Genomic DNA, 25,664 nt, shown 5'->3' with positions numbered 1-25,664 from the left:
TAAAATTTTTATTATAGAATAGAATAGAATCTAAATTTGATGAAAAATTAAAAATTTTAATTCTTAACTTATGAATTCTACTTAGACTACTTATCTCGCTAGAAAAACTATTAAAATTTATTTTTAACAAATTTATTTTTAATTAGAATTCTTTTAATTATGAATTACTTATAAAAAACGGCTTTTAAATAATAATTCTAAGTCAAAATTTTACACGACGAATTGGGTAGAATGGACTACAAGGCTGAAAGCGAATCGGTCCAAATGTGAAATCAAAGACGAGATGACAGAAACAAGTAAAAGAAATGACTGGCTGGCGACCAGGTCCCACACGTAGAGGCCACAGGGGCCATAGACGGCATAAAATATTCAGAAAGTTTTGTTCAAAACCTCAACAGTATTCATAAAAGAAAAGAAAAGAAAAGGAAATACTCAAAATTTTGGATTCAATTTCATGCTCTGTGTTTCTCTATCATTATTTTTCATATAGAAACTGTACAACTTGGAGACTTCTTAACCACCTTGTTTATGCATTTAATCAGGTAATGACCTCTTCTTAAGTACCATCTTAATCCTTTCTTGTTCCTGTTCTTTTTTGCTTTGCATAGAAGTTGAAGTAAAGGGTTCTTAATAGTCTGAAAGAAAAGTTCATATTGAGAGATATCTTTGAGCTAGAAAAAGTGGGATTAGGTTTGATTAAAGAAAAGTATGAAACTTTCAAAAGGGTAGCTTTCCTTTTTCTTTCTTTCCTTTTTTTTTTTTTCTTTTTGTGATCAGGGAAAGGCTAGTTAGAATTCAAAGTAATTACATGTAATCAAGATATGGTAATTTGAGAATGTAGTTTGGTTTATCATTGGAAGTTTTAGTTTAAGCATTTATTGCAAAATCAAGGATTTCAGTAAGGAGTCACCTTTTTAATCTTGGAAGGTTGATAACTGTGTGATGTAGAAGACAGAGGTCATAAATTGCGGCGCGCGGATATGAGGTGTAGCTGTTTTGGAGGACCAAGGGTAGATAGTAAAAATGGGACTGCTGCGGGGACTCTTCATGGTATAGATGGTGAGAATTTTGTCAATTATTTAACAAGATTTATGAACTACTAAAGAAGAAGATGCAAATTCAAATCTATATCCTGTTATGTTTGTTTTGTGAGAGTGGCATGTTTTTTCATTACATTAGTCGTCGATCGAAAAGGAACTAACTCATGCATTAGAGTTTCAATCATGGTGAACTGTTATCTTTCTGCTCTTTCAGTACTGTCACAATCTTTGCTGGCAATTTTTTAGTAAGAATAATACTATTATAGCTCAGATTTCCCATAAGTGCATAACCTGATGCTACTAAGGTTGGAAAATCTAACATGTAGATTTTACTCTATTGCATTAAGTGCCAGTTTTGGGGAGGGATGGTATTATTAGCCCAGATTTTCAGAGCCTAAGCGTGTAATCTACTCGTCTAACATGTAGATTTTGCTGAATTGTTTTTGGGCAAGATTAATGACTATCATTGATGCTTGTGGGGCTGTCATTTGTGACTTGAACATTCTACAAATGTGCTGGCTTCTGCTAGATTCTTTGGCTGTTCTGGGATTTAGACACCGTGTCAGACAAGTCAGATTCTTAAGCTACAATACATTCTGGGTTTTAGACATTGTGTCAGACAAGTCAGATTTTTAAGCTACAATACATGCAGACAGAATATAAAACTTTCTCATGTATTGTTGCAGTGCCAGTGCACATGGCATATATTCTAATGCAACAAATGCATGACCTGTATTATAACTTTGTGGTTCATCTACAATCTAATACAGATACCATAAGGGCCATTTTTTCTACAGTTATATATGTTACAGATTATTTAATCAAGATCGCACTTTGCCAGCACTATCTTAGTGCTTTTTTTCTTTCAAATTCTAGCTGTCAATCAATCAATTGTAATAATTTAACCATAATTCAAATTGATACCCCCCCCCCCCCACACACACACAAAAAAAAAAATCCTTTCTCATGTATCATTAAACTGTGATTTTCTCCTTGCAACTTCTTTATGATGCTTCCTCTTTTTGTCGTTGGTAGGTGATTTGCTTCAGGATATTAATCATTTGTCCTACAAGGAATTAAGATCAGCAACAGATAACTTCCACACAAGCAATAAGATAGGACAAGGAGGTTTTGGTACCGTCTACAAGGTGGTCAGAAATTTTCAGATGGTTTAGCTATAACAATGATATCAAATTAATTAGCTTGTTGATTTTGTTGAAAGTGACGAACTTATACTATCCTTTGGAATTCATTCAATAATGAAACACATAGCTTTCTTTTCTTTGCAATGTGTTTCCTATCTAAATTTCATGGTCTTTTTTCATTCATTGTTGTCATAACTTGCAACCTGAAATCATTGAATGGAGTCGTAAAGGAAAAAGTCATGGTCTGTTTCAAAACTTATCGTGGCAAAACATGAAGCATGCAACAATCTACACCGCTTCTTTCCTAATCTATTCAAATTCTTACTATGCTTGAAGTTATATACTTATGTTGCAATCAAATACACTATGATTTTTGTCAACCACGTAATGCTCATCCATAATTATCATATAAGTATGATGGAAAACTATTCTGCTACTTGAGATATTCTGAGATTCTCCTATTGATATCTCTCATGTGTTTACTTAAGCTCATTTTGCTCTAATTTTGTTGAAGAGAGCTTAAAACACCAATCTTTAGGACTCTCTTTGCCAGTTTCTTTCCTAAACTAATATTTAACTCAATTGTCTCAGTTATCATTCTCGAATGACAAGACATTATCTATATTTTGGTATCATTGTATCGAAGATGCACTCGTCTTTTTGACCAATTTACATTTATAAAGACTTATTTTCTACTTGAAATTGTTGCTAGGGAACCCTCAAAAGTGGAACACAAGTTGCTGTGAAGCCACTTTCTGCTCAATCAAATCAAGGTGCGCGGGAATTTTTGAATGAAATCAAAACTATATCAAAAGTTAAGCATCCAAATCTTGTTGAGTTGATAGGGTGCTGTGCTCAAGGAACTAATCGGATTCTAGTGTATGAATATGTAGAAAATAACAGCCTTGATCGTGCATTGCTAGGTAATTTGAACAGAAATTTTATTGTGAAAGCTGAACTCTGGTTATTTCCTATCATGGCAAGACAGAAATGTACAATAATGTGCTATCCCTTTCAGGTTCAAGGAGTACAGATATTAAACTAGACTGGGGAAGAAGATCTGCTATTTGCTTGGGTATTGCTAGGGGTCTTGATTTCCTTCACAAAGAAGTGGTTCCACATATTGTGCATAGAGACATCAAAGCTAGCAATATACTCCTTGACAAAGACTTCAACCCAAAAATTGGAGACTTTGGGTTGGCTAAACTGTTCCCAGATAATATCACCCATATTAGCACAAGAATTGCAGGAACAACGTACGTTGCTGTTCTTTTGACAGTATTTTACTTTAAGCAGTTGCTTTAGACAAACCACTGAGCAGCAGTGATGAATTGCTAAATCCTCATAATCAATAAGTTTGTCTTTCAGTCCTCTAAGTTGCTAAAGTTCAAAAAATATTTTTGCTTCCTCCTGTAATGATAGCGGAGGGAACTACATACACTAAACAAGTAATGCTGCATTGTGAGCATCAATGATGTTACTTCCTTAATGATCATGCAGAATAATTTCTGACTAGTTAAAAATCATCTGAGAATTAGATGCAATTCATTTTTTGAAGCCATCAACAATCCCATATATAGTTTCTATCAGACCCTGGGTCAAAAACAATCTCTTCATTGTTGGAACTTTGAAATACATTTCTTAAAAGAAAAGAAAGGTTGTTCCTAGATCTATAGTACTGACAGGCTCTTCAGTTTCACTTCATGAAATAAACCTTTCATGTGTTTCTTATTCTTTAATTTTGTTTACCTGTCTGTTTCCTAGTTGGAGTGTCATTACTCGTTCATTCTGATTTTGTCCCTGTGGTTTCTCTGTAAGTTTTGTGTTGCAAGGGAAACCAGATAAGCATCACCTTGTTCTGTTTTTTCTTATGCAGTGGTTATTTGGCACCAGAATATGCATTGGGTGGTCAGTTAACAATGAAGGCTGATGTATACAGCTTTGGGGTCCTTATCCTTGAAATAGTTAGTGGCAGAAGTAGTGCAAAACCAAGCTGGGGAGGGACGCAGAAGTTACTCTTAGAATGGGTACGTCGATTTTACTTCTGCAATCTTCAAATATACTTCCTCGTAGCTTTCAAAATCATATTTTATATTGCCATTATGATCACCAGAATGTTGCAGCTTTTCATAGTATGGATTCATTTTGTAACTTCAATCTCCTGTTTCTTGTTGTATCTCCTGGTTATAGTTCAGGAAGTAGAATATTTTCCTCATGATTACGGAGGTAACAGATCAACATCAGAAATTTTACGTTTCTGCTCAGAGTAATCAATATGCCTTTTCATAAGATATAGTGGATTAATTTAAATGTCAAAAACAGCAATAAGCTCTGGAATAGGAAGAGAGCTATATTGAATGAAGCCTAATTTTCCTTGCTGGATCTGATATTGTTCATTAGCAATCCTGAACTGTTTGATGACTCATGCCTGTTCTGTAGGCATGGCAGCTTCACGAAGAAGGGAAACACTTGGAACTTGTGGATCCAGAGATGGGAGAGTTTCCCGAGGAGGAAGTCATTAGGTACATAAAAGTAGCCTTTTTCTGCACCCAATCAGCGGCAAACCGAAGGCCAATCATGACCCAGGTAGTTGACATGCTCTCGAGGCAAATCCAGCTAAATGACAAGGAACTAACTGCTCCAGGTTTCTTCCAAGATTCAGACAGTCCCAGTGGGGGGCCTTCTTCCACGAAAGGATCTTATGCCGATTCTACTCGCTACCAGATGAGCTCTGTTCCAGTTAGAATCACTGAGGTGACCCCCAGATGAAGTATAACCTAGTATTTGCTATTAAGCATCAAAATGTCCGAGGTGGAGAACAACAGGAACTAGTTACTAGGGCACACGTATTTCATTACTCTTTATCAGTGTTCAGTTATAGGTTCACACACACAGTTCATTTCTAGGAAGATGATCATACTCGATGCCAGGCTTCGGTTCAACTAGCAGTGCTAATTTAACCGTGGGTTTATTCCCTAATTTTTTTTTTTACTTAATTTTGATAATCATAAATAATCTATTTAATTTTGTAATTAAAATAAATTTACTTTTGGGACCCGACCTGAGACACTTCAACCCTTCAAGGTTTATACATCAACGAACAATTCGGCAGTAGCATCTTCTTCCTAGTGCTGGTCGGTTTGGTTTCATTATCACAGCATGGCAAGCTTAATTTCCCCTTGCCATTTCCCATCTATGCTGAATATCATGGTTTCCGAGCCTCAAAAATCTTAGCAATGCTCTAATTTTTTTTGGAAACCTGGAATCAGCCAAAAAAATCAGCCCTCATGTTCAACACAAACGAGTTCGGTAGCTTTCCCACAGGTCTTCTCTGATAATGGCCGAAAGAGAAACGAGGCTGTCTAGAAGAATTGTTCCATAAAACAAAAACTATAACGGGTCAAAATATTTTTTTATTTAAAAATATATTAAAATAATAATTTTTTATTTTTTAAAATCTATTTTTAAAATCAGCACATCAAAACAAAAAATAAAAATTAATTTTAATCAAAAAAAAATAAATAAATTGAATTTTAATAAAACAAAACCCATTTCAAATCTCGGTCCATATAATATATGCCCAAAAAAGAGAGTAAAGCCGGACGAGCCTCCATACCTAGTCATTTTCAACGACAGGAGAGACGCCGAACAACAAAATAAAACCTTGATAAAGATGATACAAAAGAATATAGAGCTGAACAACTGTGGAAAGAGAGAGATGTGAGGGATTAGGCAGCTGGTGTTGACTCTGCTTCTGCGACAGGCTGGGCATTGGCAGCAGCAACATCTTCTTTGGGCGTGTTGGAGGAACCATTTGCTGTGGCTTCTTTGGCAACTGGAGCAGCCTCCCCCTTTGTTCCTGACAAAGTTGCACCTGCTGTTGCATCTTTTCCTTCCTTCCCATCTTTGGCATCTTTTGGAGGAGGTGGGGGTGGAATCATATGAGGTGGGGGTGTATGCTTCAGCTTAACAAGTAAATGGCGCAACCTTGAAAGATCAGTGGGTTTTCCAGGCTTTGGGCCCTGGATTACGGTAATTGATGGCATCTTATCTTGATCCTTATCCTTCTTGCCTCTCTTCTTCTCAATATTAGGAACCTCGCGAGGAATAAGCTCCGCTATTGCTTTCCAGTACTGTTTGTCTGCCTCTTTGTGGAATTTCTCTTGATTGGCCAAGTACAACTGTTCCAATACAGATACTCATCATCAAAATATGTAAAATGGTATATACATAAAAACCTAGCAGATCCAAAACTCTTTGAAACAATTACCTTCTCCCTTTCTCTGTTAGTCGCTATGATGGTCTCAATATTGAGCTTCCTCTTCTCATAGAAACCACGTATATACTCCTCCCCTTCTTCAATTATCTTTTTCCTCATGTCCTTCTCTCTCTTCTCTTTTTCCTCAAGATGCATGGCATTTTGACTGCAAAACTCAAAACAGGTCATAAATTGGATAAGCGGAAAGGTTCTGGAGAATTATGGACACACATGCACCTATCATTTTCTGAACAGTGAGTGGTCCCTGCAGGAATAACAACATTAATGGATATTTTTGACTGCCCAACCCAAACAGGTGATAAATCTTGATGAACAGAAACTTCCAAGAGAGATGTGAATTTACATGCCGATGATATGTTACTAATTCCTTTTTGGAATAACAAATTACTGTATATTAAGAGTGTTGACAAGACATGCATCATCACAGAAACTTAAGAGACGATTGATCTCTCCAAAACATATTATATGCTTATGAATCTTTCAAAATTTCTATAATTTCATGACAAATTCATAGCAGACCACCAGCAATACTTCGATATGCCAGGGATTGAATCCCTCTTCACTGGATATTTGCAAGGAAACATGTTTGATACCTGAATCAGGTAGATGTGACAAACAACGAGAAACAAGTGAAGATTTCTTTCCATCTTCACATCAACCTTCCACTATAAATGACTTGCCAAAGCAGCTAACATACCATCTGGTAATTTGTAGTTTACAACCATGCTTCAGCCCATTCAACAGAGTGAATAACTACACAGATATAGGAATGTTCTCAGAAATCTACAAACAAAATCCTAAAATAAGTAAATTGTCCAATTTGTATAATCCCAAGTGCTTCCATAGAGAATTGTCAAAATAACCAAAATTGGCACCTCAATAAATGCATAGGCTATGATAAAAAAAGTTGAGTAATCGTAAATGATCCATCAGCGCTCAATTCAAATAGCTAACATAGCCACAACTCAATTCCAATTGATTCAACTAGCAAACTCTCACAATTCATTATCTGATAGCACTGAGGCATAAAGCACTTACCACTCGGACAATTCCTCAAAGCTCAAAATATAAAACTACAAATCCAAAATCCAAAATCCCTAGGCATAAAACTGCAGTGTCAATCTCACAAGACTTAATTGCAAGCAGAGATTAGAACACCAAAATTGGTACCAGAGTTGTCGTTTATTGCCCCTACTTGCTAATAGCTTCTAAAAGATGACATTAAATCAAGCTCTCATCCTAAAACAAATCAGTCAACTAACAGTCAATAGTGAAACACCAAACCCGGTACAATATGCACCAAAACAAAATCCCATACATGCATCAGGACCAAACAACTGACTAAATCGGAACTGGAAAGTCAAAGCTCAGCTGAAATATGGATTCAAGCAGCATTCTTTCCCAATTCCATTCCACGCAGCTCAACTTGAAATCACCAATTCCAAGCATGGACCGCCAAGATCAGTACCGGAATCCACTTCCTTATAACTCCAATATCAAAGTATATATAACCTAACGCGCAAACTAAGTTACAAATTAACGCTAAAGTCTGAAGCTAATCACTTGCTATTAACAGATCATTCAATTCACTTCCTCTGCTATATATAAAGAAACCAACAGATCTAAAAGGAAATAAAACAATCAAATGAACTAACGAAAAAATATATCTCACCGACGCCACTCGCGAAGAGCGAAACCCTCTTCAGGCTCCATTTCAGTAGGCGGAGGAAGGATCGGTCCATCACTCACAAAGAAGCCATCGTCCGCTCCATTATATCCATTACTACCATTCCCGTTCTCAACATGTACCGACCCGAACGGACTCTGATGAGAGTAACCGGGATCCGCATCAGATCCGAACCCGAACACATCAGGAGAAGAACTGACGTGATCGACGGGCACACCTCCTCCGGAGAACTCACCTGGAGCGGCAGCGGCGGTGGAGTAAGAGCCGAAGTTGGAGTAGCTCTCATCGTCTACTTCATCGAAAGGTGTGTGATTTGAAGGTTGAATGTCTTCAAATGCATCAAAGGCAGCCATTTTACTGGTTTTGTGTTTCTCTCTCTAAAAAGTTGGAAATCAAAGAATTTATCTCTCTAGAAATAAGCACAGGTTTGTTTCTTTTGTAAGATTTTGGATTCTTTCTCTCTCTGTGTGTTAGCCAAGCCAAACCAGGCCAAGGTGGTGACTTTGAAGAGATGCAGTTCGCTCGCCTTTCCTTTTTCTTTTTTACTATTTATATACTGCTGGTGACGACTCTCGACAGAAATGAGAGGAAACGAAACGAAACGAAACAATTTTACTTTTACTTTTACTTTTACTTTTACTGTCTTTAAGTGAAAAAAACAAATAAAAGATTTGGTGGCTGGCTCCCGAAAACGACGTTGTTTTCTTAGCTTAACGCAGACGTCAAAGTAGTAAGGTATCTCATCAGTGGGCTAAAGGCCATGCCTCCTTTTCTTTCATGGATTTTTCGGTTGACAAATAGGGGAGCTCTATACTTTGCTGCGCTACGTGCTGCGGGTCTGCATTATATTTATTTTAAAATATTTAAGTATGCAAGTGTATAATAATAATAATAATAATAATAAAACTTGATAAATTTATTATTGAAAGATAAAAGTAAAATAAAAATTATCTTAAAAAAACACAATAAAATAACCTTTTTAAACAAAATTATAAAAATATTATCAGCAATTATCCTAAAATTTTAACCTGAGATATAACATTATATAAAGATACTATACTATAAAACTAAACAATATTAAATAAAAAAACAAGAACAAAACTAGAACTTTCTTGCCGGAATTTGGAAGGAATTTCCATAAGAAGCCAAGATTCTTAGAGAGATTAAATCTGTTCCAGCTTGATTTGTTTTGTTTTATCGAACTGGAACAAGATAACCAGGTCAATTAAAGGTGACTAGAACTGTTTCCACAAAATCACCAGGGGACTGAAATGGACGAGAGAATGACAAATTTAAACCCATTTAAACAAATGAAGCTGTTACGTTTGCTTATTAGGTTAAACTCAAGATCGAACTTATCCGGTAAGGTGGAGAGAGCCAACATAAACTGACTGGTTAGATTTTTTACATCAACACTGTCAATAGTAAGTATGTTCCGAGACTTTGAGCATGTAGCCAGAAACTACTCTCCATCATCAATTTTTTACTTCGGTTAAACATGCACACATCATAAACAGTCCGGACCTAGTGACTTCTCCCAAGGCAATGGCAGCATCGACTGCCCAGCAGTGATCGGGTCTTTGTAGCCCTTGCCCTTCTTGATGCACAAGTCTTCTGTGCATTTTGACGCGGAGAGTTGAGACAAAAGCAGCTGGAAATCACAAATATATGAACATCACAGAATTGCAGTCACTTGGAAAAAACTCTGCAATAAGATTTGGTCAGGTGGGGGGGGCTCTTCTTGGATTCATGTTACACATCGCAAAAGACTTAACCATTGATTCAACTGGTGGCTCGGGATCAAACAATCGGCATTTATTACAACACAGTGGGAAAAAGGAGGTACTGTATGGTCTTCAAGGAACAGGAGGAGCATTCTTGTGATATCTAGCAGAAGGGGGCATGCGCTGCAGACCTCGCGGAAACTCTTGCTTTAGACGTTTATTTGGCATCCCTTGCATTGGCCTAAAACATTATAAAAAATATAAAATAAGAAATAAAAACAGAAAATAAAATACAAGCTGGAAATCCATGCTCCCCGCACAAACTATCTTTGAGCTAGTAAATCGAAACAAAAGAGATGATAAGGAGACTACTCATTATTCAATGATGATTTGGGAAGACAAGTAAACCATGGAACTTTAAGGACAAAGCTGCAATGTCTACTGTTTATACATGTCAACTTTCTTATTAGTTTTTAATTTTGTAGTGCAGAGCCATAACAGCAGTTAGCAAAAAAAACCATCATTCGTGCCAGGTGGTGGAGATTAATAGTGAATGGAATAGTGCCTGTTAAGATAAAGTATATTGAGGTAGCATGCAACTAATGTTCAAATGAGAAGAATAAGCAATCACAAAATCACAAACCTAGGGGAACCCTGTCGTTTCTGTGTATAATGACCGAACATTGTTCTTAGACTTCCAAGAGCCTTTTCGGCAGCCTGGGAAAAGAATGTTTTGAGTGCTCAGCCAGATGAAATAAAGATATATAAAGATTTAATAAAAAATATAAATTTTGGTCCCACAAAAGATGATTCTGAATATGAAACAATACATACCTGCATCTTAGCTTCATCCCATGTCGACCCAATCCCCTTCCCAAGAACCTGTCCATCTATTTCAACCTAAGCCATGATATAAACAGATAAAAAAAAAGTTCATTGGAGCTGTGTTGGAAAATGATTGATAACGATAAGATCTGAAAGTCAAATGACGAGCAAAAGGAAAAACAATGCCATTTTCTTCCACTCAAACAAACCATGCAATTATTGATTGGCAGCTCAAACAAGAAATAACCCTTGCTGTTTCAGTTGGCTTAAACTCTCCAAACACATGTAGACCTTCAATAGCTAGAGCAACTTCCTTCTTTTGTTCTTACATGCGAAAATATTAATTCATGACCAAGGGACAGTCACACAAACCAAATGTGCAAAATGAAGTCCAGGAAAACATAAACCTACAAAATGTCAACTCAAGGTGAATGGAATTATGGTTCTAAATTCTTTCTCATATGGATTGTTACCCTATAAAATAGAGGACCCCTAATTCAGTCGGTTTCCTTGAGATAAGAAAAGGAATTCCGTAAAAACTCTGCAACTTTTTTGGCTGGAGTCAAGATCTTGTGAAAAAACTAAAGGGAAAAGTATATGTAAGAAGGAAAAGAAAATTTTAAAGGAAAAAAGTGTGTTCAAATACAAACCTGTGCATGTACTTCCTCTCCTGGTATTGAATTAGCTGAAAGTGGAGTCTGTGCCAAAAAATTTACTCCAAGTCCCTCCATCGTGCACTGTGGACAATTAAATGCCAATCCATGACATATCAGTAATAAAAACATATTTAATAACCATTGAAACATAGCAGAGTCATGCCTAACTCATTGGAACTTACAAATTCTTTGAGTGCAGTGACAGAACCCGATGATTTCTTAGAGCCTTCCAGCCTTGGATCCAGAAGCCTGGATGGCTCTGAAGCAGCTGAATATGCAACTAGCTCATCTTTAGGCAAAGGCTGATTTCCAAATAAATTCATATTACCCAAGAAACCATTGTCGTTTGCACTAGGATATCTACTTGAATCCCCATGCATGGGCCCAGAATCAGGCTTCGCACGCAACATATATATGCCTGCACAAACATTGTCATCAGCATCACTGAGCAGAGATGTTAGGACAAGGAATTTCCAGTGTCAAAGATATTGAAACATCAAACTTTAAGAACATCACCCGTGCATAACAACGAATGAGACACATGACATGCTAAGTTAATATTAAAAAGTGCATCATATGGCAGGTTTCAAGACATTTAGCGCACTGGTAAGCAACCAGCTCAACTTGGATTCTGATCAAGACCACAAGCTCAGAGCAGTCTTAAGCTTTAAAAACTGAATAGCTGCAGACTAGATTCCATGTTATACACATCAGTTACAATAGTAAGCACCAGATATTATAAACAACAAATTCCATGGAGAACTTAGCTGAGCAGCTGTATGATACACTGGACAGGCACAACATTGACAATGCGCAAAGACAAGCATGCAAATAATCAGAAGGCTGATTCAACTCAATGACTTTGAATACTAACAAGTAGTAAAAGAGATCTTACCAGCTAACTTCTTAATAGAACCCTCAGCTGCCTGACGTTGGGCTTCTCTTCTTGTTTTACCAGTTCCTTCACCAACCTTTTCTCCTGCAAACCAAGCCTGCAAAAAGTAAAAAACAGAAAGGATAAGCAGCCATACCATTTCTCTATTAGCAAATCATGTCCTTTGTGGCCTTCTCTCCCCTCCTTTTTTTCTTGTTTTTTAAGCAAAAGACATACAATGATATCAGTTAAGAACTAAAAGAACATATTGGATTTTTACAGTTTCATACAGCTACCTAATAAATTACATGGAGTTGGCAATCCTTTAATTTCCTCATTCTTCAGGGCGTTAGGCGCACTGTATTCCATGTAAGGTGACTGTGCATCCTTTTCAGTATTAGAAAAGAGTTATTATTTGGATAAGCTAGGTAAGTAAAATGCAGTTACCGGGTTATAAAAAAATGCCATCATAGTTCTATCTTCCATTTGGTTATTTAAAATGACTGGAATGCAAACTATTTGATGTTTGCTTGGGTGCCAAATTGCTTTTGTATAGATTTATCAGAGATCAGTATGCTAATTGTGTATCAATTTCAAATAGTCTTGCCCAGAAATGTCTTCAAGTTCTTTCACAAGCTAGTAAATGTTGTGCAAGTGAAAAGGTTAAAATATACATGGATCATCCCACCATATAGACAAACTAAACACTGTATTCCATGAATTTAAGAAAATAAATTGCAGCGCAAATCCCATATTTTAAAAAAGAAAGGATCAATTACTTCTGATTGAACATACACAAATTTCATATTACTGATAATAAAGCAACAATTTAAGTTTTAAGCCAGTGAGTTGAGAAAACCTCAATGGAGAACTGCAGATCTATGCTAGCAACCAAAGCAGGCCTGAATTCCACCTGTAGATTTCCATTAAATTAAAGTTGAGTGAGAAAAATGGAAGAAAAGAAAAGCTTAGATGGAACATAAAGGTTAAGGTGCATAAATTGTTCAGTCTAACTTAAGCTCCAAAATATAACCTGTCCCCTTACCTTGGTTTCACACTTCATCGCAATTTCTTGCAAAACTTCAACTGGAGTTTCAGAAATTGTAAAAGCACGTTCAGATTCCAAGTCAAGGTCCCTGTTGCTGGATGATCTACTCAATGGAGTCTCCTCCACTTCAACAAAAACTCAAAATATGACTTCAGGTAACAAAATTAAGTTCATTGCACTAAGTAACTAAATCTATAAGGAAACAAACCAAAAACACCAAAAGCAATATTGCAAAAGTCATTGCAACTGTTGCAAAAGCTAACAAAGCTTATATGTCAAACAAATTAATATAGAAGATTCCTTCAAAAAAAAAAAACACAGGAAATTCAAGCTAAGTGATAGCATCAGTCCAATCCTACTCTTGCTGATAGGCAACATGAGATTGATGCTGTACACAATATGGTTCCATTTTTAAGAGAAGAAATATATCATCACTCACCTTGGAAAGAATGATAATTGGGAGTTGAATGGTTTGGCCTCATCCGATCGTTTCTGTAAGGTGCCTGCAAATAAATGATCGTGGAAGTTTGATATTCTTCATCAGTTACAGGTAAAAGTAGGCTAAAGTGGGACGCTGCAAAGGAAAGTTACCTCTTTTGGCAGTCTTTGATTCTCATGAATCATCCTATCAGATGGGATATTACTCTCAACCTTGGGAAAAAAGGATGGATGATGAGTTTGGTGCTTTTCAATATTCATTGGATCTGAATCTAGAGGAAATTCTCTGGGTGTTCGGTTAAGTTGCCTTGGGGTCATCTCTTCCTCCACTGGAACCCAGCTTCCACGAGATTGCACATGTGCAGCTGACACTGGTGCTGAAGGTCTTGCAGGAAATGGGGATTCACTTGGTGCATTGTCTCTTGAATCTTGCCCATGTTGTAATATGAGAAGCCGCCTCCTTGTATCAGGATCTAATTCAGATTCAGGTACTTCACCTTCTTCTCGAGCAGGAGAACTCTGCAAGCTTGGTTCTGGATGAACAACCTGGGCTAACTGTTTAACTAGTGGAGCCACCTGAGGGAACTGTGTGTTGGGAAATGGCATCATTGATGATTGTGATGCTGGCACTGGCTGTTGTGATGCCAGCATTGATGGTTGTGATGCTGGCATCAAGCTTGAAGAAGATGCCACTGCGTATTGGAGAGACTGAAGAAGCCTTGGATCTAAGCTGCTGACTGTTGAAGGAATTGTTGAGGGGATTGTTGAAGAAGCTGAAACTGCTTCCTGGAATTTTGGGGAAAAAATAAAGCATAGAAAGAAACCCCATTTCAACTTGAATGCACACATAGACAACACACATTCACCTCAGAAAGATCAGGAAATATAAAACAAAAGTTTTCCATATCACAGCTTCAGCACTCCCATAGGCCTTTGTAAACCAAATGAACATGTACTTTTTTGTCTGAACTTGCAGTTTTCCAAACAAACATGCATCAATATACACAGGTCTAAATACCTTTAGCCGCCTTTCAACCTCAGCATCTGCCATGCTGTCAAAAGAAGGTGGATCTCTGTTTCCATTTGCAGCAGAAGCATCATCCTGAATGCCATAAGAAATTTAATTATGAACAGGAAAAAAGAGAGCATATTAAGTCTGCTAGGTGATCATAAAATTGTGTATATTCATAGCAGAGTGTAACAACACATTCTGACATCATGACTTCAAATGCAAAGAAAGTTGCCATGACTAACCTCTGAAACTAAGTAGTTGCTCACATCAGGAGGAGAAGGAATATTACTGGTATCATCTTCATATGCAACCTCAGGTATCTTCTGCAGAAGACCCTCATCAAATTCTCTGCAGTCATATTCCAAGGTCATGCTATGCCCAAACAATATCACAAGCATAAACAAAATTGATCCAAAATTAATTGGTAACACAAGTAGAATGGTGAAATATATAGGAGTGTGGGAGTAAATAAATGCCCTTCAGATTTTGTATTCTTACTTGAAGAAACCACCTCTAACATTGCAAGCAACATTTCTCGCAACGCACAAGATTGGAACAGCATTATTTGCCTATGACACGAAGACATATGATGAGTGGGTGCTACTACAACATGGAAAATAGTGCATAAGCATGTGTTGTGTGGGCGTGGGTGTTTTGAGTGAGTAGTGTGTGCGAGCATTATTGCAATGTTGAAGTTTACACCAAACAAAGTGCATATAGTTTATACTTCAGCTTGAGGAGCATAATAAGGAGCAAAAGCAGGAACCACGTGCACACGCGATTGATCCTTCTCATCCCACACGTTCATGCGGTCATCAATCACAAGTGCCATCTTAGGATGGCATATTCCATCTTGAAAGACATTGAATAATGACTTTCTTGAACCTGTAATTACATACACAAATAAAATAAGCATTAGCATAAATGAGCATGCTTGCTCATGCATTTGTAAGACTTTCAACAGTGAGCAAAAAAGTCCTGTTAACAAACTACATCTGACTCCATAACCAGCTAAAAGAGTAGAAGCCATCTGCAAGCTGGATGCCACATACCAGAGCTGACGCACACAATCCGATCTAGCAATTCATTTGAGTTTATCAAGTTTGATTCTGGATCCAAAAGCCTCCACATTTCTAAAGCATAATCTCTTTCAGCCATTGTGCAAACATAAACCTCAAAACGCTTGCGCCCTCTTGCAGTCAAGTAGCTTCTAAGATCCTCCCAGGCAGGTCTCAACCTCACAAGTACACTTGTATCACGAATCTACATAATAATAAAACAAAAATCCTTTTATTTGGACCAAAATTAATGCACATGTTCAGCAGAAACTAAATATTATCAAACATTGTTGAGCATGTAGTAGCCTATCGATTCCTGAAACAAATTCCAAAAAAATCTAAATTCATTGTTGTAGCAAAAAAAGATCATTACATATCTACTAAATGGCAAATAGGAACTAGACAAATGATAACTTTTTCGAGGCAGTGACATGGTTAAAAAAAACAGCAGTACAGAGAACATCAAAACAAGGTTGCAGCTTGTCTCACTCTAGAATCCATGAAGTACACACCTGTGGATTGATGCGAGTAAAAATTATGTTTTTCTCTGGCAACCGTATCAATGGGCGAACCAAAGGTTGATGGTTGTCAGACGCGGCCGGGACGACCTCAAACTGTGTTTTGATCACCTTTCCATTTTCAATAACCTGATCATTTTCCAAGTATTGCTTCAAAATGATCTTGTCATCCTGATACCTCTTGATCTCTGAAATAATAGCAAGAATTCGCTGTTGGTCCACCTCGGTGCTTATTTTCTTCTGCAAAGCTTCAATTTTATCTTCAAATGAGCGCATTGTATTTGCAACTATGAGAGTTTCATCAAGATCAAATACAATGCCAAGGCATCTGAGGTTCAGCATGACAAGACAAGAATCATAAAGTCCTGATGCAACATTGAATCCCCAGAAACATGGATGCTTTCTTTCATTTCTCCTGGAGGGCATTGCAACCAAATGGAGCTCCTCACCTCCCAGATGCATTACTGCAGTCTGAAAATAACATCACCATCAATATCCAAAAAGAAGGAAGAGCATGAAAAAAGAAGAAAAAGAATTCAACATAAATCTGCTGATGCACATGAACATGAACATGAACAACGAGAAGGAAGAATAAGCATAGTGAACAAAAGAAAGCTTTCAATACAATAAAACAACATGACTAACAAATTACCAGAAGTCATGTTTCATATAATCATAATGGTGCAATTCGTACTAAGGCCAGATCATAACAACCCAGGTTTCTTCTCAAACTAACAACAAGACCAATGTCAGAAAAATCATTCGTGCATAATCATTAATTTTTTATTCTACATCAACAATCAATAAACCCTTGACAAAATGAGACAAAGCCAGCAAAAAAGCCTCCTCTTAGTTTCTGTTCAAGTCCCTCAGCCATAAAACGAGAATAAGAGGGCAATATTGCAGAGTAACTATCCAAAATTCCAGGCTTCTATTCACTCAATATTCAATTTCAGCAAAACCCCAAAGTTGCTTCCTATAGAAGCAAATATTCAACTCCATATGAAGCAGCTATATCAGCAACACATGATTCTCATGATAAAATTAGTTCTATCTTTAGCATTAAGATCCCATGACAGCACATATTATTCACTTTCAAATTCCATGAAAGCACATCTTCACTTCAATTGTTCATAACAATTTACTGGGAAAAATATAGTTAGTTCGGGCAGTTCTCATGATATCATGGCAAAATTGTCAAGAAATTCAGCTCATAATCATCTGGGTCAAATTAATTACTTAATAAAGTTCACAAATTTGCCACAAACTTGAGGATCATTCACCGAAAACTGTCTGAGAAAAATCAATTGGGTTCTGGGTCCTTGTTCAAAGCTGTCCAGAGTCCCGTGTACAACAAACCCAGTTAACTGGGTTATAAAATTTGAAACTTTTTCTGGTTTAATCCAATGATTTCGATCAAATCCTTTAATGGGCTTCCTTTAAATTGATTATTAAGTTCATTATTATTAATTAGCTATACCTTGTTTTCTTGGATACAGGAGGAGAGCAAAAGGCGAAGCGGCGATTCTTGTTGAGAGGAGATCTTTGTTGATGATGATGCTGTTGACTCTTCCATTTTGAAGCAAACACCAATAGATGTAATTGTATGAAGCACTGCAAGTGGTGGACATCTCTCACTAGCTTGTGAGAAGTGGCTAATTCTGATTCCCTTCACTATCTCATCAATTACTCTCTTCCTCTTGTTCTTGTTCTCTTCTTCTTCTTGCTGTTGTTCTTGTGCATATATTTCAACCTCTCCCAGTAACTCCTCTCCTTTATACACCACTGATTTATACATCTTTTTCCACAAAACCCCCCAAAAAAATTTCCAATCTTTGCTTCAAAGTTTCAAGCTTTTGATTCGAAGTCCATCAAAGATCATAAATTCCCATGAAAGAAAGTCATTATATGATCTGAATCCGATTTCCTTGAAATTACAACAGGAAAAAGATCTCGAGGGAAATAGGAACAAAATTAAGGAAACTTTTTTTGTTGTTTTTGGTCAGATTTTTAAGATGAACACGGATAGATCTGTAAATTGATGATGATGATCCAAAAATCAAAACACTAGAAAGTTCCTTCGATGATGATATTGATTGATAAAATTACCAGTCTAAAAGTCAAGGTGGAGCTAGCTAGGGTTTGTTTGTTTGTTTTCTCTTTAGTTGAAGATGGTGAAGTCTGCAGAGAAAAGGGAGAGAAACCCTAGATCCAGATAGGGAAAGGTCAAGAATAGCACTCCAAGCGTTGTGGTTTGGTTTAGTCCGATAAGAAATTATATTATTAAGCCCCCCCAAAAATATAAAAGGAAAACACAAGTTAACATGAAGTAGGACTCTACGTCGGGTGGGGGTTTCTATTCTAATTTCTTCTTTTTTTCTTTTTTCTTTTTTTTTTGTGGTTGTGAGAAATCCCAAAAAATAAAATTAAAATTAAAATTGCACACGAAATTTTAGAATTTTTCTTCGATTTGTTTCTGGAACCTTTTCCACAAAGAGAGATACGAGGGATTATCACCCTTGTTGCTAAACCATGGATGAAACCTCCAGGGTTTTTTTCTATCTTTTACTAATTTACTTTAAAGCAAAGTATAAAAAAATAAAATTACTTATTTATAGCTTGATTTGAGACTTTGTGAGTTGAAATTTTTAAATTTGAAATTATTTTTAAAAAAATTGATTTTAATTTTAAATAAAATTCAATTTATAAAAAATATGCAAAAATAAATAAGGGATATCCTCTTATTTACTACACTAAGTAATTAATATTGAAAAAATATCCTAAAAATACTTACAGTATATAAAATGTCATCAAAGAGTTAAACTTTTGGCTCTATATTTTATATTTGAAAGAGTTTAAAACTTAATATACTAGACTCAGTCATATTTTGAAGCTCAAATTAACTTGAATCTAACAAATTGATAGAACTCAATATATTTGAGTTTAGCCATGTGTTCAGCTAAAGGTGGCATGAACCTTGTAAGCTATCAACCTTAATATATTAGGGTTCAACTATATGCTGAACCTAAGTCAACATGGGTTTGATAAGTTGTCAAACTCAACATATTTAGGTTTAGCCATATGTTGAGTCCAAGGCATCCTAGGTTCAATAAACTGTTAGACCTAATATACCTGAGTTCAGCCATACGCTAAGCCTAATGTATCATGGATCTGGCAAGTTGTCAGACCTAATATACTTGGGTTTAGCCATGTGTTGAGCTCAAGGCGTCTTGGGTGTGGTAAGTTGTTAAACCTAATATATTTGAGTTCAACAATATACCGAGTTTAAGTCAACATGGGTTTGCCAAGTTACTAAACTCAATATATTTGGGTCTCTCAATAGCCTACCATATTTTCATTTTATTAATGTTATAAAAAAAAATGACTCTTTAATTTCTGCACTCCATCAAAATAACAAAGTTTAGGGATTATAAATACCATTTGAACCATTCAGGTAAGAGGTCAGATTTTTCTACCCTTCAAGCTTTCATACCTTAACTCTTGGAGCATTTAGGCGGCGCATGAGGTATCTCCCAGTAGCCAAACACATATTTTCACGGCGGTATTGGAAGCGACACGTGGCAGTGGTGGTTTGGTTTCAACGACACTTTATTTCTCTATCTTTTCCTCAAAATTCGAGCCAACCTTGCCAAGTTTAAAAAGTGTCATGTTCTTTTATTTTTATATCAAATTTGATCCTCAATACCTTGATTGCTATTTGTTTAGCTTTGAATCTTTTTTTATTTAATTTTTTCTTTTAATTTCATTCCTCAATCTTTTGTTTTATTTGATTTATATATCAAATTTGGTCTTTATTATTTTGATTGCTATTTCTTTTATTTTGAAGCATTTTCTTAATTGGTTTTTTTTTCAATTGCATCCCTTGATATTTGGTTTCATTTTAATTTTATATCAAATTTGGCTCTCATTCTTTTCATTGTTATTTCCTTTGTTTTGGGTTGCTTTTTTATGGATTTTTTTCTTAATCTTATCCCTCAGTATTTTGTCGATTGAGAATTAGCTTCATAATTTTTTTGGGTTTACCTTTTATGGGGTAATCTCGATCACATGATCTAGGTCACGGGTTTGAAAGATTAACTCGAGTTGACTTCGATCTTTTTTAGGTCCTTTCTTACAATTAATCTTTTTTCAATTTTAATCTTCAATGGGTTTGTTAGAGATTGAGTTTGATAAAGATTTGACTTCATGATTTTTTTTCAATTTAATTTCTATGAGGTTATTCAGATTTCAGGTCCCGAATCGCGGTTTTGGCAATTAACCTAAGTTGACTCAAGTCGTTTTTTTCATTGCTTTTTTAATTTCTTTTTTAAGTTTTGTTGTTTAGGATTGTGTTCATTTGAGAATTGAGCTTCATAATTTTATTCAATTTGATTTTTACTAGGTTATTCCGGTCTCACAACCAGATCACGAACCTAGCTGACTACTTCAGGTCAAGTTTTTATAACCTTTTTAAAAATTGATTTTTTTTTTAATTTTTTCCTTCAAAATTTGATTTGTTAAGAATTAAGCTTTATTTTTTTACTTTACTTTTTATAGGGTTATTTTGTTCTCATTTAATTTTTTATTTATTATTAAATAAGATCATGTAGACCTTTTAAGAATATTATAAGAATTTCTTTTCATAATATTGTCAAGCATTCATTTTTTTTACAATTAATCATTGTCTTTTTTTAGTTCGTTTATTTATTGTCATTGCATGTTTTTTTTAAATTTTATTATTAAATTAATTATGCTTAGTAAACCTAGTATAGTTAATAGCCCGAATCTTGGATTTTTCTTGTTTTTTTAAACTTTAGCATCACATGAGTATTTTTTTTTACGTTAAAAAAAATTAGCCTTGCCATGACAAACACGGGCCATCAATCTAGTTCTCACTAAAATGGATCAACTAACACCTAATTTAAAGATTTTGTTTATGTTATTTAAATTAAAAAAGATGATGGTTGCAATTAATATTGACAATTTATTTTAAAATTATGATGATAATTATTATTATTAGCTAATAATCTTTTTGTTTTAAAAAATTAATCATTTCAGGTAATTAGAATTTATTGTTTTTATTTTTATTTACGATGAAGTACATTTTTTATTTATTTATTTTTAATAAATTTTATGGTTTTAGAGTCCCACCAAAATTTTCAAAAACTTTAAATTTATGACCAATTTTGTGATTGCAAATCACTTATTTTTTAGTAATGTTGAGTTATTGTTGTTGTTGAAGTTGTTGTTATTACTATTATTATTTTACAATTTATACAAAGAAATGCATGTTAGAACTTATTTTAACGACACAAATAAATTTAACCAAAGGAAAAGGAGAAGCACATCAATAAGAGTAAGATTTTTGTTGTCGTGGAATAAACAAAATTGAAAGGATTATTAATATGCAATATATGTCACGAGAATGGATTATTCGGGTATTTGAAGGGAAAAAAATGGTCTAAAGTGATGGCATATAAAAAAAAAGAAAAATAAATTATTATCTATTTGAGCTTAGCCTAAATGGCTAGGTTGAGACTTAGTAATCCCTCTCTCCCTTAAATATGCGATCTCTTAAAAAAATGAATATTTTTGCATAATCAATCGAAACTTGTATACATATCCAATGAGAGAAGAAGAAACAAGAATATCTAACAACTAGGTTGGTAATAAGATCAAATGACCAAGAGAAAAGAGCAAGATCTAATGGTAGAGAAGAAAAAAAATGGGATACATAATAATCAAAGCAGGATAAAGAAAATGGAGAAGAAAAGGAAAGAAAGAAAGGGACATTAGAGATGCACTAGAGCTTCTATTATGATACCCTAATACTATTAGAAAGATATCAAAGAGACAAATCTACAAATATAAAGGAAAGCCACCATACAAAGCTAGAGTAAGTCACACATGTTATCCAAATACATAAGGCAGCTCATTCGTTTAGTGCGTGTATTACACGCGCCAGACAATTACCTTCTAGTCGTTTGAGTTAGCTCAAATGATAGGTTTTCTTTTTTTTCTCTCTCTCTTTTCCTTTTCTCTTTTTTCTTCCTTACCAAGCCAGGTTACCCCTACCCTGACACACACCTCTATGCAATTTTTAGTTCTCAAGAATATGTAATAGATAAATTCTTATGCAGCACACATTGTCTATGCAAAACATGCACCACATTTCTATATGAATGATTGTTTCTAGCACCAACAATCACCAAATTCTCAATTAGCAAGCACCATAATCTCCACCAATAATCACCAAATTCTCCACACACACTGAGGTACCTGCAACACTACTCTCCACACTTCATGAGGTAAGCAGAAATGACATGGGTCTATAAATGCTTTGGTCACCAGGCAAGCAAGTTAAGTTATATTTTATCCATTCAAGGGCAGTTAACTATCATTCAATACAATTCAACAAGCATTGTATAAAAATGTTTCATACAACTTCATTATTTTTTTAACCTTTATATTTATTAACTTAAGCATTAGAGTGTTCTTTATTCCCATATAAAACTTAGTTTGGAGGAAACATTGGGCTTAGAAAATAAACCCCACATTTAAACTAGCCCCCAAGATATAACCTAGAAAGTTCATTTATTTGTGAAGTCTTCATAACTTCTTCATAAAGATTTTAGAATTAAAAAGATAAAAAAGAGAGAACAATAAAAGAAAAATAAACATAATTTAACAAAGAGAAATGCAACCTATAATATTATCAATGTGTTGCGGTTCCAAACCAACATTTGTGCCTCTAGCTATCCTCCTCTTATTCCATTCTCTTTCTCGAATTACTGCTTGTTTGACTTTCAAAAAGTTGCAAAATTTGGTGACATAAATGTTTCAAAATATAAGTAGAATGAATATCTTTATACGATTATATTAATCCATTAGAAACAGCTTTTATTGAACAACACGAGCATGACCCAAGTCTTCGAGTCTCTTACATGTTATAATCTTTAAATGACCAAATCTTATATTCCTGGCTCAAATTGTTATATTTCATCGCATTAATTTTTTTTTCTTTTAAATTCTATATGATTCAAGTTAATACCAATAATCACATACCAACTAGTTGATGAAATAATGATATAAAATCCAATGAAAAGCTCTATTTAACATCACTCTAGTCTAGAGTCAACTATATAATTGACTTTTTCAAGGATATATTTAAAAGACTTACAACTTTTAGGACTAAAAATTAATATTTTATAAAATCTTAGGGTGTCGTGGCCCAAGATATGGTTTAGTTCCGCCCCTAATTCTAGTTGGATAAGAATAGTTTCGGTTTCAATATAGTCTTTAGACATTAGATAGTTAATAAAAGCTAATATCAAATCTGCAAATTGATTTTTTTTTATTAAACATTAAGTGTATTTTCAAACAAATCTATATTAATTAATAATAAATTATGTTTTTTAGATAATTTTAAATGCACATTCTTTTAATAAATACATTCTATTGTTTTTTTAAAAAAAATTCACTATATATCTATCTAGAGTTTCAAACTCAAAAAAATAAATAAGATAAAAAAACCCCTTGTTGACCATATATCATATATTATATAATTGTTTTTAAGAATTTTCTCATTTTCTTATAACATATGCAAAAGTTAAAATAACTAAATGGTAAAAAACAATAGGGCAACAATATATCTTATACTTATTCTTCTTAAAAGTGACCATTGAATTTGGGCATTCTTATTAATAAAAATAAATATTTTTGCAATTATAATTTAATATTTAAAATGGGTAGGCAATGTAAAACTATTTTCGTACAAATATTGAATATTAATATATTGTTCACAATACATGAAAAAGATATAAACAACACCGAAACAGTTAGAAAAACTTCAAATGATTTTAGGCCTTTCCACAACTATTTGATGAGCCTTGATTTTTTTTTTAAGTTGAGCTGGTTGTGATTTACATACTCTTACAAAACAAGGTCTCTTTGAAGAATAGAGGACCCCCCCGATACCTAAGTTAGTAAAGTTCAAAGATAAATGTAATGTAAAAAAGAAAAAAAAATGTAAGAGATTGTTTTTTAGTGATTGTAAATATAGGGTGTGTGTTGTGTTTAATACATGGCGAACCTTGGTATTTTATACATGAATCTCATGAATTTCAATTGTGGGGAGTAGGGTGTGTAGACATACTAGTAGGAGTAATCATAGAGTTTATTGTGAATGATCATGTAATTAGTTTGTATAATGAATTGTTCATGTAGAAGCTCATTTTGTTAACTTGTGAAACAAGGCTTTCAAGTAAGCACATAAAGAATTTGAAAGACAAGAAATTCAAGTGGATATCATATCGATAACTTGTATAATAAAGAATTTGGTTGGGTTGTTGCATGTGCCTAAATATCGTTTGGGGTGCCATACCTATTAAAAAAATGAGAACTATTGTTTTGATTAAAGAAAAAACAAAGAGCATATGGGCTTTATAACATTATTGGGCTAAATTGGGCCTTATTTTATCTCTTTTCCTTCTCTTCTTCCTTTTTTCTTCCTTCTTTTCTTTTCTTTTCTTTCCTTTTACTCTAATTGGGTTATTCGGTGTTAGGTTTAAGTGTTGCCTAGTTAGGGTTTTCCTTTTTTTTCTCATTTTTTTCTTTCTTTTCTTCCTTTCCTTTTTTGTTGGGATGCTTAGTGATAAGCCCAAGTGCTGTGTAGCTGGGACTTTCTCTTCCCTTTCTCCTTTCTTTTATTTCCTTCTCTCTTGTTAGGTTGGTTAGTGTTGGTCCTAGTCTAGGTGTTACTTGATTGCCATTTTCCTTTTTTTTTTTCCTTTTCTTCCTTTCTCTTCTTACTTTTCTCTTCTTCCTCATGTGGGCTAATTAGGATTGTTTGATTAGGCCCTGGCTAGACTCTCTTTCGTTCGCTTTCTTTTTTGTCATTCTAATTTGACTAGGTTGTTCATTGTTGGGCTTGATTGTGCTATGATAACTAGTTAGGCCTTTTTTCTTCCACTTCTCATTTTCTTGTCTCCTCTTTTTTGTTTGGTTGAGTTTCTTTCTTTGCTCAAACTGTTTGACTAGGCATTTAGTCCACGTTTGAGAATGCGGTAACTTCCACTTTTAAGTGATTTTTAAAAATATGTTTACCTTGAAAAAACATTAAATTAATGTTTTTTTAGTGTTTTTTAATAATTTTGATGTGTTAAAGTAAAAAAATCTAAAAAATAAATTACTTTAATGCATTTTCAAACAAAAAACATTTTAAAAAAACACCCTACACCACAATACCAAAGACATACTTAACTTTTCTTTAACCACAAGTTTGGCCACAAGTGTTGATGGGTCCTACCAAAATAAAACCGCATTTGAAACATAACCAAACACAAAAACATGCAGCTTGCT

General features: G+C 34.7%; 3 protein-coding genes across 7 annotated transcripts; 1 reads left to right on the top strand and 2 right to left on the bottom strand.

Annotated features, from left to right (window-relative positions):
• Nucleotides 1-385: 385 nt before the first annotated feature.
• Nucleotides 386-5,242, top strand: LOC133703518 (putative serine/threonine-protein kinase). 5 transcript variants are annotated; one of them, XM_062128100.1, is made up of 7 exons: nucleotides 386-542; nucleotides 949-1,059; nucleotides 2,076-2,188; nucleotides 2,898-2,958; nucleotides 3,204-3,441; nucleotides 4,062-4,212; nucleotides 4,625-5,242. In XM_062128100.1, the coding sequence occupies exons 2-7, from the start codon at nucleotides 981-983 to the stop codon at nucleotides 4,952-4,954; spliced, it is 972 nt and encodes a 323-aa protein (XP_061984084.1). In that variant the 5' UTR covers nucleotides 386-542; nucleotides 949-980; the 3' UTR covers nucleotides 4,955-5,242. The 5 variants fall into 5 exon arrangements, with proteins under 5 accessions (XP_061984084.1, XP_061984083.1, XP_061984080.1 ...); XM_062128099.1 differs by having other exon boundaries at nucleotides 2,898-3,108; nucleotides 4,634-5,242; XM_062128096.1 differs by having other exon boundaries at nucleotides 2,898-3,108.
• Nucleotides 5,243-5,736: 494 nt separating this feature from the next.
• Nucleotides 5,737-8,690, bottom strand: LOC133703519 (clathrin light chain 2-like). The gene is made up of 3 exons (XM_062128101.1): nucleotides 8,137-8,690; nucleotides 6,456-6,609; nucleotides 5,737-6,366 (listed from the first exon to the last, which is right to left on the bottom strand). The coding sequence occupies exons 1-3, from the start codon at nucleotides 8,502-8,504 to the stop codon at nucleotides 5,914-5,916; spliced, it is 975 nt and encodes a 324-aa protein (XP_061984085.1). The 5' UTR covers nucleotides 8,505-8,690; the 3' UTR covers nucleotides 5,737-5,913.
• Nucleotides 8,691-9,435: 745 nt separating this feature from the next.
• Nucleotides 9,436-18,583, bottom strand: LOC133703722 (RNA polymerase II C-terminal domain phosphatase-like 1). The gene is made up of 17 exons (XM_062128336.1): nucleotides 17,785-18,583; nucleotides 16,299-16,775; nucleotides 15,781-15,991; nucleotides 15,456-15,613; nucleotides 15,227-15,297; nucleotides 14,971-15,076; nucleotides 14,735-14,818; nucleotides 13,870-14,502; nucleotides 13,718-13,781; nucleotides 13,276-13,403; nucleotides 13,090-13,143; nucleotides 12,252-12,348; nucleotides 11,539-11,774; nucleotides 11,351-11,437; nucleotides 10,710-10,775; nucleotides 10,519-10,592; nucleotides 9,436-10,116 (listed from the first exon to the last, which is right to left on the bottom strand). The coding sequence occupies exons 1-17, from the start codon at nucleotides 18,100-18,102 to the stop codon at nucleotides 10,008-10,010; spliced, it is 2,973 nt and encodes a 990-aa protein (XP_061984320.1). The 5' UTR covers nucleotides 18,103-18,583; the 3' UTR covers nucleotides 9,436-10,007.
• Nucleotides 18,584-25,664: the final 7,081 nt, after the last annotated feature.

Source organism: Populus nigra, chromosome 9 (genome assembly GCF_951802175.1).
Source record: "Populus nigra chromosome 9, ddPopNigr1.1, whole genome shotgun sequence".
Taxonomy (NCBI): Eukaryota; Viridiplantae; Streptophyta; class Magnoliopsida; order Malpighiales; family Salicaceae; genus Populus; species Populus nigra.
The sequence above is the reverse complement of the archived record's forward strand: the minus strand, read 5'-3'. Positions and strand labels throughout refer to the sequence as shown.